This window comes from Zonotrichia leucophrys, chromosome 1A, assembly GCF_028769735.1.
Source record: "Zonotrichia leucophrys gambelii isolate GWCS_2022_RI chromosome 1A, RI_Zleu_2.0, whole genome shotgun sequence".
Taxonomy (NCBI): Eukaryota; Metazoa; Chordata; class Aves; order Passeriformes; family Passerellidae; genus Zonotrichia; species Zonotrichia leucophrys.
Window position 1 is genome coordinate 24,923,343 of NC_088170.1, and position 19,390 is coordinate 24,942,732.

At 38.7% G+C, this 19,390-nt stretch overlaps 1 protein-coding gene across 1 annotated transcript in view; it reads left to right on the forward strand.

The window, feature by feature from the left end:
- The window catches only part of TRHDE (thyrotropin releasing hormone degrading enzyme), a 210,510-nt gene that overhangs the window by 151,004 nt on the left and 40,116 nt on the right, over positions 1–19,390 (forward strand). The window contains exons 10-12 of the mRNA XM_064701951.1: positions 2,633–2,721; positions 11,886–12,019; positions 12,118–12,173. Coding sequence (XP_064558021.1) covers positions 2,633–2,721; positions 11,886–12,019; positions 12,118–12,173 — 279 coding nt within the window. The remainder of the gene's footprint in view (positions 1–2,632; positions 2,722–11,885; positions 12,020–12,117; positions 12,174–19,390) is intronic.

The window sequence follows — 19,390 nt, forward strand, 5'->3', positions numbered from 1 at the left end:
CTGGGAAACCATAAAACAAGAGAGTGAGATTTGGAGGTTCTGAAAAGCACTAAGCATGTCAGGAGGTCTCTTATGTTGGGTAGATAAAAGTTACATTTGCCAGTACTAATATTCCCAACTAAATCCAACATGTTTTCTGGTGGGTAGATTTTGTGACACTTGTTCTTCAGCTAGATCCCCTTTCAGAGAAGGATCAGTCTTTACTTCAGCAGGATTTACCTCAATTGGAGGCAATATAAAATATTATAAGGAAGTATAAAATTGTTCTCTGTATAGATATTACAGCGTACAGAATACCATTCTGTGAAGCTCCTTCTCAAAATAACAGGTGTCCATGAATGTGTTCATACATGAATATTTGTGGGTGTGTATATATGTGCTTAAATCAGCTACATAGGCAGCTCACAGCATCTTTCTTTTTTTGCAGTTTAGCTTTTTCAGTAGGAGTTGAGGAGTCATAAAAATTCCATGCAAATACATTTTAAATTTTTTTTCGCATAATGTAGAAACTCCATGCTAAATTTTGCCTTATTTTTCTCAATCATAGTTTGCTAAGATCTTTTTCATTCTGGAGAGACAAGTATTTAGAACTGGGTGTGTTTCTAAAGGCGATGTATTTACTAGGAGGTTTTTATGGACAGACCCTAAAACACTGGTGTGTGTCTAGTAAGGTATAAGGTATTTAGGGCAGTAGTGAATACAATTCAGGGCATCACTTCACAGCGTTTCCTGACTGCCCTCACCTGTTGAACCCAGGAGTTACTGCTGCCGCAGCTGAAGCTGCAGGACACAGTACACACTGTATTTCAAAAATCCAGTTCGCAGTTAAGCCAAAAATGAAGGTAACATCCCCAGACTGGGAACTGGCACCAATGGACATCCTTTTCTGCTGCACTAATGCACCAGTGGACATCCTTTTCTGCTGGCTGTGCTGTGGAGTGTGATAATATCCAGCACAAGAAATGGGCCGACTGATAAAGCCAAGAGAATCTTCAAATGACACAGCTTAATTATGACACAGAACAAAAAGTGTCTGCCAGAGTATATGCTTATGTGGAGCTCATCTTCAGTGCAGTAGAGGTAATTATTTTCCTCGTGTCATGGTACTAACATTCAGAGAACGTAAAATGACATGGAAAGTGTTTTCTTCTTTCATACGGCAGTAAATGCCACGTTTTATTTCTAGTGTCACTCATAGCTCTTCCAGCTGTATGGTTGTCCAAATACCTCCCATCTTTGCTGAATCTCTGCTGTATGGACAAGTGTTTCCCTGCACACAATTGTGTTCTAAGCAGTGCATAGTCCTGTGTGTCCTGGGGGCTCTTTGCAGATGGGTGGGGAGCTGTGAGCCAGCTGTGGTGGGGGGACAGGGCTCTGTCCCTCCCCCAGCTTCCCAAGTGATGCCAGCAAGGCAACCCTTGGAAGCCAGCCCATGTTGACTGTGGCTGTGGAATATTTGGGTGGTGTTTGTAGTTAAATGGCGCAGGCTTCTGGGTGAGTGGAAAGGAACAAACCTAATTTTTTTCTTTAGTACAGTGGGCTAGTTTTGCAATGCTGTGTACTAGCAGGAGAGAACTGGCCCGCACTCATCTTTGCAACATTTTAATGCAATCAGTCTAAAATTATATTCTTGGTATCAAAGTGGTGCTATATGGTGATATCTGAGTTGGGGCCAGTCTCTTGCCATGCTGCCTTGCTTAACTGCACACATAATACCACTGACCACCTACCAAGGGACCATCTGTAAGGCACCTAAGGCAAAGGGACCACCTGTACCATTACTGAGTGCTTCCCCTTTACTGATTTACAAAATGACAGGGCAGGCCTGTGAGGGAAATGTCTACTTCTTCACTGACTGGTGAAATGCTACTTTTGAGAGTTAAGAAGTAGAGGTGATGGTGAAGACATGAAGGAAATAATCCTTTCCATCTGTCCCTAAAAAGATTCACTTCATACAGTCAATTTCTGTTTATTTGGATAAAGATGTTATTTATAACATTTACTTCAAATGAGAAACAATTTGTAGTACCCTGTAGGGAAGATGGGGTCTGATTATACCAGTGTATCACCAGACCCACATGTAATATGTTTTGCCCAGTTTGCATATGCATAGGTGGTCATAAATGGTGCCAAGAAGTGGAGATCTGTCCCATTCATTTTGTTTTTTTTTAAACCAGCAGCAGTGAAATCCCACTGTAGCTTTTTAAGAAGTTGCTAGAAGAGTATGGTATTTTTAACTTTGAAGTCCCTATAAATCAAATCATGTCTTATGTGGAGGTTTTTTCTAAGTAAATGTAAAAAAGTGTTTTTCTTTTTATGACTAATCATTATTTCCTCTTTTGTAAAGCACTTTTAAACTAGGAAAAGCTTTGTTAAAAAGTCCTCATATGATGATAGACTGTGAAAAAATGGGAAATATAATCTAGGTTGGGTTTTTTTTAAAATAAATTATATTTCCTTGTTTTATTGCTAATGCAAATGCATTTCAAAATCAAAGTAACTTGTTAGAATCCACAGATCTTTACACTGCTACTGAGATTGTGTTTTGATTTCTTTGACATGATCCCTGATTGCTGTAAGAAGAATCAGTTCAGTATTTTTGTTCTTAGATTCCCCCTCCTTTGTCTTGCAGCTACTTGTGGCAGATTCCATTAACAATTGCAGTAGGAAATACGAGCCACATCTCATCAGAGGCAATTATATGGGTGTCTAACAAATCAGGTAAAAATAAACTTTCCTCCCAGTGGAATCTCATAAAGCATACTTGTGTTTTCCTCAAATGTATCTTTGGAATTGATCCTAGATAATTGTTTAGTTGCTCTGCACCCAGTTTTAACTGCTTAAAATGGATTGTGAAAAAAGCAGAGCTGGGAAGGGAGGGAGGAGGATGAAGGATAAGCAACAATCTAGATTTATAATATTGCAGAATTTAGACAGTATAATGTAAAGCTTTTACAAAGAAACGTAAAGTGCTAAGTATTTTATATTTGGCAAAACATATCAAATCACTGATGAATGCAATTCACTTTATTGATGGGTGAAAGTTAAATGTAATATTGTATAATGAAGCAGATATGATGAGTATAGTTTGGAACATATAGAATTCTAGCATTTTTAACTTGATCCATAGTCTCAACCAGGCCTAAGAAATGGTTGCTGTCATTAAAATTGTCCTATTGATCTATAAAAAATATTTGTTCTCTCTATTAGAAAACCATATGCTGGAATTCAAAAGTTTAATGTTGTGCTTACTACATTATTTTCTTCCTCCTCAGTTCCTGGATGATTGTAACAGTATTAGTGACTGTCTGGAGGAGAGTGAGTGCTAGATGCCAGTGGTTTTTTATCACCTAAGAAAAGAAGCCCACCAAAGAAATTTCATTATTTATCTATTTCCTTAGCACTTCATGCTACATTGTCTGAGAGTTTTGGACTAGAATTAAAGAGAGTGAGGGAAGACATGTGGGAACTGGAATGGAATTATTATATAGAAGGGAAAAGAAGGATGCATGCATCCCCTTGACATGTGGACTGTAGAGGGAGAACTGACCCTTTCTTGTATAATTAGAAAGATATAGAGATTCCCCTCTAATAGAAAATTAATGGGAGAGAGGAGAGTCAAACCCGTGTGAGATGTTTTTTCTCTTTCCTAAGTTACTAAAATATGTTAGTCACATAGAGCTTAGCAGCCAGAAGGACTGGAAATGAATGGTGTATGATCAGCCGAAATCTGAGTACCCCAACCTTCTAGTGGTACAAGGTATGTGTTGTTACCCAGATCGTTTGCAGCCTATGAGAAAGTAACATGTTTTATGCTGCTCCCATGATAGAATGATCTAGCAGTGTGCCTGCAGCCAGAGCAGTTTTCATACCTGGGGAACATGCTCTCATCAAAGCATATAGGTTCTCTCTTACTTTTCAGAACTTACTATTTTGGCTATACTTTTTAACATTAGCGCTTCCAGAATACTTCAAGACCTGTTTGCACTTTCAGAGTCTGCCTTAATGACCTATTCTACTTTTGTCCTTTAGGGCTTGATTGAACTCTCATTGAAGTTAGTAGAAAGGTTCCCACTAACTTCAGAGCTAGCTGATCATCCCATCTCATTAGGTTGCACATGCATGTCTCCCTCCCTTCACTCCCTCCTTCAAAGTTCAGCATGTTGCTATTATCTACATAGATGCTTCCTCACTGCCTTTTACTTGCAGGGTGCTGTGGAGGAACAAGTCCATAAAACTGCTACCCACTCTTTTAAGATCTACTGCTTCTGTTGGAATGCTTTCAAGAAATCAACAAATTAATGATGGCCAGTGTGAGCAATTATTTTGGGTTGGCTACTATATAGAAATTAAAGAGGAACCTTTCCGAGTCATCAGTCTCCTGTGTAGCAAATCAATGACACTGTGATCTATTGTCATTATCCTTGTTCTTCCTCATTACTTTCACTCACTTATTCACTTGCTGTGCCTCATTGAAAATGAGACTGTAAACTTATGACTACAGCAAGAATGTCCTCTTGTTTCTACTTATTGTGGTCTAGGCTGCTATGTATTGAGGCTGGTACACATGATTCCTGGGAGTTTTTCTGCAGCTGGTATGTTTGTTTCATGGGGATGAGGGAGGAATTCTGAGACTCCAAATGAGAATTTCCAGGTTTGATTCTTGTGGACTGGAAGAATCTTGAAGACTTTCTGTTGTACAGAGGACAGTTTCAGTATTGTCCCAGTGGGTAGTCTTGGAAAAAGTCTGCAAGCTGGAGGTGAAACAAGCTGCTGCAGAGGATATTTGGAAGATTGGAAGAGGTCACATTGTTCTTCAAATGCGTGTAGTTAAATGCAGATATACAAATCAACTTTGGAATAAATGCTATTCATGAGGGTGTTTTCTGTGCCCTTTTTAGGAAAGAGTAGGCAATTCCTTCTTGTTGACTAAACTGTTGTGCTGAAGGAGCTTCCAGTGTGACTGGAAGAGTGGACAGGAGCTAATGAGCAGCTCTCTGTTGTTTGTTATTGTGATCTGTTGACCCTGGCTGGACACCAGGCACCCACCAAATTTTATCACTCCCCTCTGAACCTGGACACGGGAGACAGAATATAAAAAAGTGTTCATGGATCTTAAATAAAGCCTGAGTTAGAGACTCCTCACCAAGTACTGTCTCAGCAAAACAGACTCGAAATGGGAGCAGGATAATGAGAAGTAAAAACAGACCTTAAAATGCCTTCCCCTGCTCTCCACCCCTCCCTGTTTCCTAGCTCTGCCCCCTCTCCCCCAGCGGTGCCGGGATAAGGGAATGGGGCTTATGACCAGTTCATCACATGTTGTTTCTCCCACTGGCCCTCCCACAGGGTGACAGCCTCCTCTCAGGCATCCACCTGCTCTGGTGTGGGTCTCCTCCATGGGCTGCAGGTGGATCTCTGCATCCCTGTGGATCTCCATGGGCTGCAGGGGCACAGCTGCCTCACCATGAGCTGCACCATGGGCTGCACAGGAATCCCAGCTCTGGTACCTGGAGCACCTCCTGCCCCTCCTTCTCCACTGACCTTGGTGTCTGCAGGGTTGTTCCTCTCACACGTTCTCACCCTGGTCTTCTCTAGCCACAGTTACATCTGAGCAATAACTTCTTTTTTCCTTCTTCTTGTTCTTAAATCTGTTGTCACAGAGGCATTACTACCAATTCTGGTTGGCCCAGCTTTGGCAAGCAGCATGTCCATCTTGGACCCAGCTGGTATTGCCTCTGCTGGACATGGAAAAGCTTCTGGCAGCTTCTCACGCCTCTATGGTATTTCTCTAGCCTCCCCTCTGCTACCAAACCTGGCCATGCAAACCCAACATAGTCATTATTACTGATCACACACCTAATTTCAGCTGCCAATAGGGAAAAGGATTCAAGTTGATGACTACCACTGTGATATCTTGGCATATGACTTAAATCTTCCAATAAAATTAACCTTGTCTGTGGGTTACCTGATAGAAATGAAACCACAGCAGTTTTGAAATAGCTACATATAGAAATACATCAAAACATGTTCCTCCTTTTTTTTTTTTTGGTGATATTTTGAATAACAGTATCCATCAGGAGTTAACCCTGTGCCTTGCCCTAGCTGACCAAGAATGGTTATTTGCTTTTCCTAAGAGGCATTTCCTTCATGTACATCCAGAAAGACAAAAGCAAGAATTGTTGATTTTTGCATCCTCTCTGCCACTGTGTCTGTGACCTCATCAAGATGTTTTTGGATACCTGTTGGTATTTTCATGAACAAAAGGATATGAGGCTGCTCTCCAGCTCTGTGAGACAGACATGAATTTAGGATGATTGAGTTGCTGCTGCTCTTTCCTCATCTTGTCTGTCTCTGGCTACATGCCAGGGGTAGTGAGCATCCAGATCACTGATTGTTCAATATGCTGGGCAGGATCAGTTCAGATAACTGCATCTCACCACAGTTGCTGTCAACAATGTTAGGTCTGTCCATTCTTCACAGCACTGAAGTGAAGGAACACACTGGAAATTACAGCTGCACAGTGTCTTTTTGAGTTGCAGTTCATTATCCTTTGCAGGAAATCCTGTAAAGAGGATAGTGCCAGGCCTTGGCAACTTGTTTGACAAGGTGCATTGTCACTATTGAGTAAGAAACAGCACAGACTTACTAGAAGGCTGGTTTGTACAGCATAGTTGTTTTACTTTGGATTCTCTTTTTTTACACATTGTTCTGATACAGATAGACTAGATTGGTCAATTAATTAATACTTTTCACTTGATTGGTTAATTAACAAACCACTTTTCTTATAAACAATCTTTGAGAAAAATAGGAAAATAGAGAGTAGGAAAACAACACCTGCAGATTGTTTATAATAATAAGCTATCATCGTTTATCTTCAACTCCCTAAAGTCTCACAAGCCGAATCTGGGAAAACTTATCTAGTTTTCTTGTTCTCTGACCAGGCTGTCACATCCACAGTGCATAATATCCAAGATGTTTCAAATCTAATATATCTCTTCCCACCTGTTTGTGGAAGGCACAATGTAGGCATAGTTTTGAAAGCTTTTCCTTTTGCAAGTGCTTCTGCCAGTCTCTCTTCTCATTACCCAATGAACCATATCATTTATGTAACTGTATTTCTGCTCATCAGTTCATATACCAGTCATCAGATGATGGTCCTTTTACTGGGTTCAGTTTGTCTGGTGTGTGAAGTGGAACCGTCTCATTTGCTCTCAGAATGCTGCACAAAGGTCACCACCACCTTTTTCCTGTTCTCTCCCCACAGCCATAGATGAGGCTGTTCTGCTTCAAGTAACTGTAAGCCAGTCACAAAGGGAAAATCTTGTACTAGAGCTTCCTATCCATGCTGAGGTTGGAAACATCATGCTAAGATGGCTGAAGGGCTCTTTGTGCCTCAATCTTGCAGGTCTGCTGAATGATAAATTTTACTGGCATTGTGGAAATCATTGGTGTTACAAATTTCTGCTCTGTTGTATTCCAGGGCTTGTTTCTATTTCTCCTAGATAAGTTGCCTCTTTTGTAGTTATTATAATGATCAGTGAACATGTATCCATAGCGTTTTGGGGTCAGTCCAAAATCAGTAGTGGGTAGAAAGCCAGGAACCAGCTTTGGACCCATTCCATGCTTATGACTGCTAAGCAGGGCTTGTGGGGATGTGTTGGTGATTTCTGATGAAGCTGTACTAGGTGTGGAAGCACAGGCTTACCTGTGCATGCTTCTCCAAATCTAGAACCGACCTTAACCTCAAGTGAGGAGGTTTAGCTAGCATCCATTTCCAAAAGGTGAGCAGGGCTTTGGAAAAAGACATACTTCCTGTTCCCTGGAAATCATTTTTCTGGTGCTCAGTCTCCAAATAGGAAACATTTCCATGCAACTCAGCAAGTGCTGCTGAACTAGCTGACACAGCTTTAGTCCCTGCCCTTTCCATCCCCACCTCCTGTTTATTAACTGATTTGTTATGTTCCAAGGAAACGCTCCTTAGATAGACCTCCCTACCGCAGTTAAAGTGACTGCTGTTCAGATTGCTCCTAATGTCTCCTCAGGATTGCCATGAGATGGGGGAAAGCAAGTTCAACAGGGTAATTCTCTTCCAACAGCAAGTCCCAATTTACTTTGCCACCTCCTACTAGACAATCTCTACTTTAAGCCACTCAACAGTCAGATTCTCCTCCAGGAAGTGTTTTGTAGAAGACAGATGCTTCTGAGCTGGGGTTTGCTGGCTGCCTGCTGGGGAGCAGAGCATTAGCTGCAGCTTTACAAAAATACCCTTTTTTTTCTTTTCTGAAACTCAGCTGCTGAGATTTACCTGTGTTGCTTCCAGACTCCATTCCTTCATCTTTCAAAAGTAGGAAGAAGGGAAGCACTGTGAAAAAAGATTAACATACAGGTCATGCTTTGAGCCTCAGCCAGCTGTAGTTAGGACCAGAGATACAGGACTTGGGATCTTGTGTAATTTTGACAGAATGAGTCAGAATCATTCCCCTTATTCTGACAGCTGAGGATCCTAGCAGAAGACCGCTGCTTACATTGCGTATCACCTTAGTCATTAGCAGTTCCCTCATATAGGAATATTAATGGATAGAAGGGTAATTTGAAGAAAGAGTTTTGTGAGATGGAACATGATCATATTTCCTGATGTGCTCCATTTATTGTGCTAATCTCTATACCAAAATATTTTCTTTCAGCATGGAGCTATGTCAACATGGCAAGTGAGATAGATAGAATGTTTTCTTCTGGATGCCTTCTCTCTGTATGAAAAGTTCTTGCAAGAAGATATGCAGGATTTAGTAAAGCCAGTATAAATTATTATGAAAGTCCTCATGGAAAACTTTTTTGTCAGCAAAATTTTGCTTGCTGTTGTTGTCAAGAAATTGTGCTATACTTGTGCAGTTGTTTTTTGCAGCAAAATGGAGTTAATTTCCCCAGTAGGGATTCCACTAGCTTAAACCAATTTCTTAGTATGCTAGGGGTTGTATAAGGTAAAGAGTTAAAATAACAACTGTGAGTCAAAAGACTTTAAATGGTACTGGAACTGTGTTTAGCCCATACTTTTGGCAGTACTCTCTTGTAGAAGGATGCCCTTCTCCCACACCTGCCCCACATGCTGGTTTTAATGGAATTGAAATTGTTGGGAGAGCTCAGAACTTCAAGCTACGTGCACCTGCTGGAGGAACTATCTCACACTTTGTGAGCAGACAAACTGGGGAGAAAAATGAGACCCTAACTGATTTTTTTACCTCAAAAGAAATAAGTTGAAACGTTTCTTCCTAAATATTTCCTATAAGTATGCGGCAAAGCTAGAAGTTTTAGAGCCATGTTATTTTCTGAGGCATCCAGACAAATGATGACCATGGAAAAACACTTTCTGATGGAAGGAGATTTAAAAAAATGCTCTTTAATCTCACATATAATGGGATACATATTTTTGATTGACTTTTGAGAGGTGAACTAAAACCTTCAAAGATGGATTTCATTCCAAATGAAATCTTTGTTGTTGTTTAGAAAGTAATGAATGGTTTAATGTAGAATTTAACACTGAGTTACTACCTTTTTGCTAACTATAATACTTTTAACAGAAAGCTAATAAAAGTGTTTGTTGTGAGTGGAAACATTACCCAGGTATAGAAATGTTTAGTGCCTGTAATTACCAAAATAAATAATTTATTTTGTAGGAAAGCATGAGAACTGACAGACACAAATGTCAAATTCTAGTAGATTATATAGAACTGTATGAAGAACATGTATCAGGCAGTCCTGTAAAATAGCCACCTCTTTATGTAAGTTGGGAAAGTGTGAAAGATTTCTGTCCTTTATTTCAGGAGAAGGTCAATACATGAGTGGTCTTATTGAAAAATAATAGCAGGAGGTTATGGTTGCATTTAAACTGACTGAAACAGCAATAATGCCATCGTGATTTGGATAGATACTCTTTTCCTTTATAGTGATACATACTGGGGTGTTGCATAGCTGTTGCATGTGAAATACCTTATTCTGAACTTGTCATGTTTGACTGGGAAGTATCATTCAATACTCTGTTGAAGCATAAGTAATTTCCACACTTTGGAAGTGAAAATGTAATACAAATGCCCAAAGGAGAAAAGGTGCATGTATTTTTTAATTGCATAAGATTTTGAAAATTTCCATTTAATGTGTTTATTTACCCAAATGTTTTTTAATGTGTGCTGATAGCCAATTTGGTATGCTTTTAGGTAGCATTGTAGAGGTGCAAAGATTAGCTAGTTTCAAGTAGCTGCTTTCAGGACTGGTGGCATTTAAAGGTTAGTTTGCAACCAAAGAGCATGGGCAGAAAACTGTACTGCATTAAGGTGGTACAGGGTTACTGAGGAGCAGGATTCAAGTCTTCTCTTAATAGGATGGAGCAATGGGTTGGATCTGACTTGGACCCAAGGAAAAAAGGATTTAAATAGAGCAGCAAGCAAGTCTAAGAGAATTTGCTAAGGACTGATTGGTACTGCCCCTTGTGGAAGAAAGGACACACAAGTGTTACAGCCTTTTTCCAAATCAGATTGTCTGGCAGAAGCATCTTAGGTACTTTGACAGTATGATTTCAGTATGGTTTCAGAACTACCTAGGGGAAAAGAGGACTATCTGTTTTAATCCTGCAGTTTTTTATCTGAATCCATATGCATAATGAAGGTCCATGAATTTAAACATATAATTATGTGTTTTTAAGATTCGGGTCTTGCTGATCTTTGTACTTATTGCACTTTAAAGTAGTAGTTATTTGTGGGCTTGCTGTTAGTCAAGGGAGAAGCACAACTTTTATCTGTAGCCCTAGTTAACTATAATTTCCTCAGAAATCACTTTTATACAAGAAGGACTAAAACAAATAAATTTCTTTGGGAAGGCTGTATACTAGATAGTATGAGTGAATTGTAAAGACCTTACTCCTAACTTTTTTCCCATTTGTTACCTTCAGAGAGTTCAAGCGCACTAAAAAATTCTCTAATGGAATTGCATTTTATAACAAATTTTATGTATTTATTTATTTTTTTTAAATGAATGACAAGACTACTCCTTCAACAGTGTAAAAAATAATTTTATTGGTAGAAAAAAGTGTTTCTGAATTTTTAGTGAGTTCTTGTTCATGGTTAGTTTTGTCAAAATCATTTACTGTATTGAAGACTTCTTCCAGGGGTGTTGAAGCCTAACGCTTTGTGCCTGATAAAAAAGAAGGGCATGTTGTGAGTTCAGGGCATTTCTGTTGCTGAAATTTTGAAATCCCTATTTCTGCAAATTGTTGTGGAGTGCCTGACTGCAGAAAAACAGTAATAAATTTAGACTTTCAGCCCTAAAGTGATTACTTAAAACATAGGGAAAACATGAAGAACAGCTTAGGGGATATAAGGTTAATTGGTCTAGCTCTAAAGAGGAAGCTCTCAGTGCTTAGTAGGTAGAAGCTGTTCAACTGGAAGTGCTTTAATTTAAAATCCAATGTAAAAACTTAATCAAATACATGCAGAAACACTTAAGAATCAATTTTTTTAATCATAGGTTTACTCTTCTCTCTACAGCACATTCATTGAATTTTTTGTTACAGTTGTAGAAAACTATTTCAGCATGGCCAGAATAAGGGTACCAGACTTAAAGCGGCTACCTCTCATAAAAATAATACTTGCCAGGAAAGAAAAAGCACACTTGAAGTTCTGTGTGTGTAAATGGTCCCCATGGGATTGTCAGTTGGCATCTCTCTACATCAGAACAGATGAAAGAAATTATTAATCTAACACAGTATTTTTGTTAGTCTTTGAATTAATTTTACTGCCTTCACGTCTATTTAAAGAAGGAGAAAATGTAATAGATGCACCTTTAGAATTTTTAAATTTGAAACCAAGACCCCTTCCCTTCTTCTTCTTTGTTTCCAGAACACCACAGAATTCCTGCTTTGGAAGAGGCAAGTTGGTTGCTGGGGAACATCAACCAGACTGGCTACTTCAGAGTTAATTATGATATTAGGAATTGGAAGCTGTTAATTAACCAGCTAACAAGGAACCATGAGGTAAGATTCTCTTCTCATCCCTAAAATCTGCCTTCGTCGATGGACCTTCACTGTTTCATCACCTTAAATTGTTCAATTTTTGTGCTTGCCCCTCACAGGTTATCTCTGTCAGTAATCGAGCAGGCTTGATTGACGATGCATTCAATCTAGCCAGGTATGTTTTCCTGAAGATCATCTATCCTCATACACATTGCTGCAATAACTCATGCAACCATTAACTTCGCAGTTGAGTGTGTTTCAAAGTTAAGTGTGTTTTAAACACACTTTAGTTTCCCTCCCCTGCCTTTTTTTTGTATAGCTCATAAAAATGGTCTGTAGCACATTCACTACTCTTGATCAATAATTGCCGTAGGGTATTTCCGAGTCTGAAGAGATTTGATCAATTTTGCAGCAAGTTCAATTTAACACTTTGCAGATAAATAATCTCTTTCCTCTTTCTCTAATGACTGAGGGTTTCTTCTTCCGTTTTTCCCAGATGTCCCACCTCTCCTTTCTTTTACCACTGATCCTTGTGCTGTATTTAATTTGAAATGGAAGGCACCTTCAAGCTTCAGTAATTTTTTTGCCCTAACTTGTACTATTATATCATTTTTCCAGTATCTTTCTTTTTTTATAATCTGCTAGAACAGACCCCTTTTTTCCTCTGTGGTGCTTTTCAAACATAATGGAAAAGCAGTTCCATTGAGCATTTCTGGAATTTATGCAACATTTTTTGTTTTATTATGATGAGAGCTAATAATTAACACATATAGTGCTGGTTAGGTAGTTCCTTCTTTACAAATGGAGGCAATGGATTGGTCCCCATTTTGAAAGCCATTATGTTGATAGTGAAAGTGTAAAATAGAGGAAAATAGTGGAACATTTGTAGCTTTTTGATTTTGAGGTACTGGGAACATAGCATTAGCATAGGGGTTTGATTGCATAATAACAGATTTAATTGTAAAATTGCAAATAATGTGATTTTACTTGCACTGTCACGTCAAAGCGAGCATGAAAAGAATTGCTGATACTAGTGTCTTTACATTTAACTACAAATGGTCACTGGAAGTGTTTGGGCTTCAGTCACAGTGTCACAGCTCAGTGATGTTCTAGCATCACTGCAGTAAAAACACAGTTGTGTGCTCTGCCGCTCTGTTCCTGCTGCTGACATAAAGTAGTGATTAGCCCTTACTTGACAATCCAGAGATGTAGTGGGGAAGAAGGAATCATGGGGAGAGGTGTATCCATTTGCTTTTGGCATGGCCCTTCATTCTTGCTTTGTGACATCTTCCCATTGGTAACAGTAAAAACTACAAATAGGTCATTATTTGACCTATTCAATAGGTCATGATTTGTCTACTCTCTGACTAGAAGACTATTGCAGATTATTCTGAAATATTTAGACTATTAGAACTACCAGATGTTGAGTAAATTCATAATCTGTTCAAATTTTATTTGATTTTGAAACCTCAGAGAAGTAGTATGCAGTTACACAGAGTACATCACCTTCTTTTTCCATGCACTTAATGCAGTCAGATGTGTCTAGAGTTCCCTGAAAGTCCCTTAAAAACAGCTGTTTCTTAAGCCAGTTTTTGTAGGTGAGTATTTTTCTTCTGAGTCAGTATTGAGCCAGTGCTCTCAGTCTTGTTCATAGAGTATTAAGATGAGGTCTTCATTAAAGACCCAACCTGAATTGTCTGACCAAGTTTCATCTACCTAAAAATCACTCAAAAAATTAGATGAGTAATGCATTCCCCACTAATTTTCTGAAGTACTTTTATAGGGATATTTGAGCTGGCACCTTTTTCAGAGGTAACTACACTAGAACCTTATGAAGTCTTTCACAAGATTTCACATTAAAAAACCCTTGACTGTGTTTTGTTAACGATGATCTTATCATGCACTGTGGAAAAAAGTAGTGGAGCTATAAATGTATGTCTAGACACATGTGCATACATGGATATCACTGAAGAGGAAATATTCTTCCAATAGGCATATGCAGCTAGACTCCTGTTTCCAGAGTCCTGTCAATAGTGTTACCTTGAGTGTTTGCCTTACAAGCCAGTTTGGAGGAAGGATCTGTTTGCAAACAGTAGATTTATGGTCTGTAGCTCAAGAGTAGCAGTAAGATATGTGGACCTGGCTAAACTTGCCATGTAGGGTATACTTCTTGTTGATCTTTATTACATTGTTAATCTGTCTTGGCTTGAAAAGACAGGTGTCTGTTAAGGAAGGCAGGAGCCTCTCTTGAAATGGAAAATATGACCCCCTCGCTCCAAATTACTATAATTTTGAAATTAGGAGGCTCTTAGGCAATGATATGGGAATAGGAATAACAGTCCTTTACTAGGAAAACTAAAAAGCCCCAAATGCAATAATATAAATGAAAAAAAACCAACATTGACAGAGTCAGAATACAACCTGACACTTGGTCAGGGTGTTGGTAGCAGTCCAATTGGACGGTGGCTGCAATCTTCCTGCAGTGACAGATGTAGTTCTGTTGAAGCAGGGATCCTGTAGAAGGGTGGAGTTTTCCTCTGAAGGTCCAGTGGTGGTGTAGATGGGCCTGGTTTTCCTCTGGGAATCCAGTGGGGAAGAAAGCTGCTTCTCTGGGAATCTGGTGGGAAAAGGCTGCCTATGGTGTTCCAAATCTCAAGTTATATATTAGGCAGGAATGCTTGGCTCCTCCCTCTGGGTGGAGCATCTCCCAATGGGATGATGTCATTTTATCAGTCATGCAGTGACACTCAGTGGCCCATTAACAGAAGATGCTTCCTGGAGGGAGGATTGGTTTGTGGAAGAGACAAAGAAAACTGCCCAATTAACAGAAGATAACTGCCCCACCTCCAACAAATGGCAAATAGGACACACACCTTCAGCGACATCTTTCAACCTAAGACCATCTATCACCTTCCTATTTAAAAAAACAAAAACAATTATAATGATGCTGAAGTTATTATGATTGGCTGGCTGAGAGCATGGTAAGTTTTTAGGAAAAGCTTGGTATTTTTTATTTTCGTTCCTCTTTCCCCAGACCAAAAAAAAGACCAGGATTAGGATTTGGCCTAATATACACTATGTTCCTTTATGATGAATAGGACTAGGAAGGCATTAAGAGACTCTTAACAGGATGTTGAGGGCTGGCCTTGATGTCAAAGCATCAGAACTTAGAATAAGAAAGTAGTTGGGAAAGCTCTTGCTAGGAGAGGCAATGGGAATTGAACCCGAATGCTGCAGTGTGGTGCAGCTTCTCCTGCCACATCCGGGACTTTGATGTGACACAGCAGTGATCCTAAAACAAGCTCTGACGGCTATCAGACTAACACAGACTCTTTCAATTTTCTGAAAAAGTCACTGTTCAAAAGGCCACCATCAGCCTAAAAGCAGCTTAGCTTTCCCTCCCCTGGCTGCAAGGTGCAATGCAGAAAGTTGCCCCACTTTATTTTGTAGCAGTACCATAGTTGGATGTGCTGTGCTGGTTCAGTGTCGTGTCCGATGCACAGTGAACGTCATACTCCCTGCCTGTATGACATTACGTGGTGGGGACATTAAACACATGCACTGGTCTCTGCCTGTGACGTGAGAGAAGGTCAGTAACCTTATTGACCAGACATAGAAGTAGTACTTGGTAGTTCAGATCTGATTTCTGAGAAGACTGTCTGTTTTTAACAGTAATTCAGTCCTCAGTTTTGGTCCCTGGTTGTAGTGATGCATTTACTTGTAGTCTCCAACTATAAACATGTATTTTTTGAGAGAGGGAAGAGAACTGTGGAATACATACTTTAATTCTAATCCCTAGCTATTATTTTTAATACTAAATAATGTAGAAATTAAAACATAATTTCTTAAATTCATGCTGGTCCTTTCAAAAATTGTTTCTAATGTAAGCAGGTTTTTCTTACTGTCCTGTGGAGACTGTATTTCTTCAAAATACCCTGTCCTTCTTAGAAACTTCCAAAGTACTTCCTACTAGTACAGATAATACCAAAATGTTTTGACTGAATTTTTCCACTATTATAATATTGTCTGTCCTAATATGATTATTTCTGTGTCATTATACAGCTAGTTGATTTGTTTGTGGAACAAGTGCCACTCTTCTCTTTAGTAAAATTTAATAATATTTAAAACTAGAGAAAAAGGAAAGAAAGTGCTCATATAAATTGTTTTGGAATGGCATGTTTTATTTTTTTAAAGGTGTCTTTGATTTCATTCCTCTGAAATGTTTATTATCCTTCTACTGACCAGCATAGTGATTTCTTGAAAATCAACAACATAAATGAAATGATACTACCAAGGAATATTTAAAACTCTGTAGCTTTTAATTGCATTTTTTTGGGTCCATTTTATATGGAAATGCATTCCTTCATCTTCCTTCTTGCTGTATTTTGGTTTATATGACATTCTTCAAGGAGAGTTGAATGGAATAATAACAACAAAAGAAATTTACAATTTGTTTGTTTTTCAGATTTTTAAGCGTAATTCATGGCTGCAGTGCATGCACATACCCTTACGATATAAAAAGCTGAATCCTTGGCAGAACATAGAATAGTGCCTTGACACTCCCTCTTCCCTTCTTCTTGAAGATTCTTTATCTTTCTCTTTGCATGAGGTTTCGGTAGAATTTAAAAATTTGTTAATTCTAGTAAATGATACTAGTAAACATTGACTGAAAAAGCCCAGAAGCCATGAGAAGACAAACAGAACTGTGGTTCTCATCTAAGTTTAGACAGAGCAGAGGGCAAGTCTGGTAGCTCCAATAAGCAGCATCACAATAATTAACAAAAGTTTTACTGTTTCATACGAGTGTGAATAACCTTGTCAACTTCTCCTATCTTTCTCTTTCCTTAAGATAAGGGGTCAGTTAGTGAGTATATGAGGTGGGATGCCTCCCAATTTACTTTAGGCATCCCGAAGATAGACCTGTAAATCTGACATTCTCACCTTGTAGTGCACTGACAGTTAATGGAAAGAAACATACACCTGACCTCTCAAAACCACTTAATCACAAAAGATAAAGTACTCACTTAATGTTACGAGTGTTGTGTCACCCCTGGTTCTTCCTTGATGGGCTCTAAATCTTCATAAAAGATTTCTCTCATTAAACTGGTTGCCTTAGTCTAGTATTATGTGAAAGAAATAGGTCTGATTAATGTTTAATGTTAATCAGTGTTGAATCAGATGTGACTGTGAATATCTCTTTTACTGTCATCTAAAATCACTGTTGTTGTTTCCAGTTCTGTAAGCACTGAATGAGAAAGCACGAAGTGGTGTTGTTGGTAATTGTTCTTAGGCTCCAAGAATGGATGACTGTGTTGGAGTGCTGTCCATTGCCATGCACAGATTAAGGGCAGGTTGAGCTATACTCTCTTCAATGAAAGAGCCCCTGTAGGCTTCACAAATATGGAGAGCTGTATCAGAAATGAGCAACAAGAAAAAAATGTACCTTCAGAATTTTCTGTGAACTAAGTGACTTCCATGCTGTAGATGGCCTTCATAAGTGTTCTGTCAGAATTTCCTGCATCAGACCAAAACCAGGATCCTGGTGCAAATAGATAAATGATGAATTATGATGATTGTTTTCCTGTTGTTAAACAATTCTTTGTGGCTTGTTTCTTTCCAAGCTGTGAGTTCTGCTGACTCTATAAAACCCGTGTCTGCAGGCAAGAAAAAAGGCAGTGCCAACCTAGTTTTCAAAATATAAATCCAAGTTATCTCGCTTCACATAAATGTATCTTTAACAGCTGGTGCATTTGACTCCAAGATTGATTCCAGAAGTAAAATACTGAAGTAAGCTAATGGTGACTCCAGATCACTTTCTCACCAGCTTTTAGAGAGAAATTAATTTAAAAAGTAAGTCTTGCTTAATCAAGTATAGTTTTTGGATCTGGAAAATCATGTCTTTAGTACCCCCTATTTTATTGTTTCTTAAAAAATTGATTTCTGGCTGTGGAGTCTTGACACTGAGGAAAAAAAAATTATCCATTCAGCTACCTGAGGCAGCACCAACCCACATAATGATTAGCTGTTCTTATTTCTGGAAAATGATAGTTAACTCATCACTAGGACTGCAGTTCATATACTTCCATAAAAAATCCAGAATTATTCTTGAAATGTCTGGTGGAAATACATGTATTGCAAAACTAAATTATGGAATTGAAATTATCTTCCTTGCTGTTTCCCTTCAGAGAGATTAAGATTTCATTTCTTGTAGCATTTTAAGTCCTCCAAAATATGTGGCTAATTGGTTCCATGTTACGCTTGTTTGTGCTACTTCAAGTTCTGTTCAGTGTAATGTCGGCAGAAGTCAAGGCATTTGAGGGTCCATGTGAAATTCTGGGTCTGGATAATAAGTAGGTGACAAAGATAGAAATTCTCATTGCAATTAATGTACTTCAAAATGCTTCAAAATTTCAACAGCCGCATTCAGGGTTGTTGACTTTGTTTTGTTGGGCTATTCAGAAACAGTCATATAGGATCCATTTAAATTAGTCAACTGCAGTTCTACTCTAGCCTTTGTCTTTACTCCTGATTGCATTTTCTAATAGTTCAACTCTGAGGAAAACAAGATGTGTTATGCAGCTCCCTTAATTAGTGCCTCTGAGTATCAGCTAAGGGAGTTATAGATCAATACTTTGTATCACGCTTGATTAATAGTGGTATAGATTTACTGTTTTAATAAATGAGGCCTCATCTGAATTATTTCAGCAGATGCCATAGTAACTCTCATTCACTGTTAGGCAAATTTTGGTGATGGTTCACTAGCAATTGATTTACATATGGTTTCCAACAGAAGTTGTTTGGTTTCTTTTGACATAAATACTCTCTCAATGGGCCAAAGTAGATGTGCCTTTTTTAGAGAAAATAGAAAGTTTCAATTATTTTAAGGTAGCCATAATTCATTCCATATGCTGCATGTCAGTCTGTATGTTTTGTGACATACCACAGCATTGGTATCTGCTTTATGTGGACATACATATTTCAGCTAACATTTGCATGTGTTTGTAACAAGAGGAATCAAAGCAATTCCTGCAACTAAGCACACTAAAAGCCAATTCTGCTTTTGTAGTATGTGTGTAATTTGTGCATCTGATCCTGTTACATAGCTAAAGGCAGTAAAGCAAATTGTACAGCACATTCCAGGAAAGCGTTGGTGCTGTTGGTGTGAGAGTGTCTTGAAAGATACAAATACCTGCTGAGAGTCAGGGAAGAAGTTGAAGACTCTTCAGCATGTACTAAAAACCAATCCCGTAGATCTCACTGCAAAGTGTTTGGTGCAGAGGGAAGGTCTTGGTCTAGTCATACCCCAGCAAAATTTGCCAAAATTATTTCTGGTACTTCTGATTAATTATAGCAGTAATTGTTTTGTCCTGTAAGCTACATTAACTCTATTCT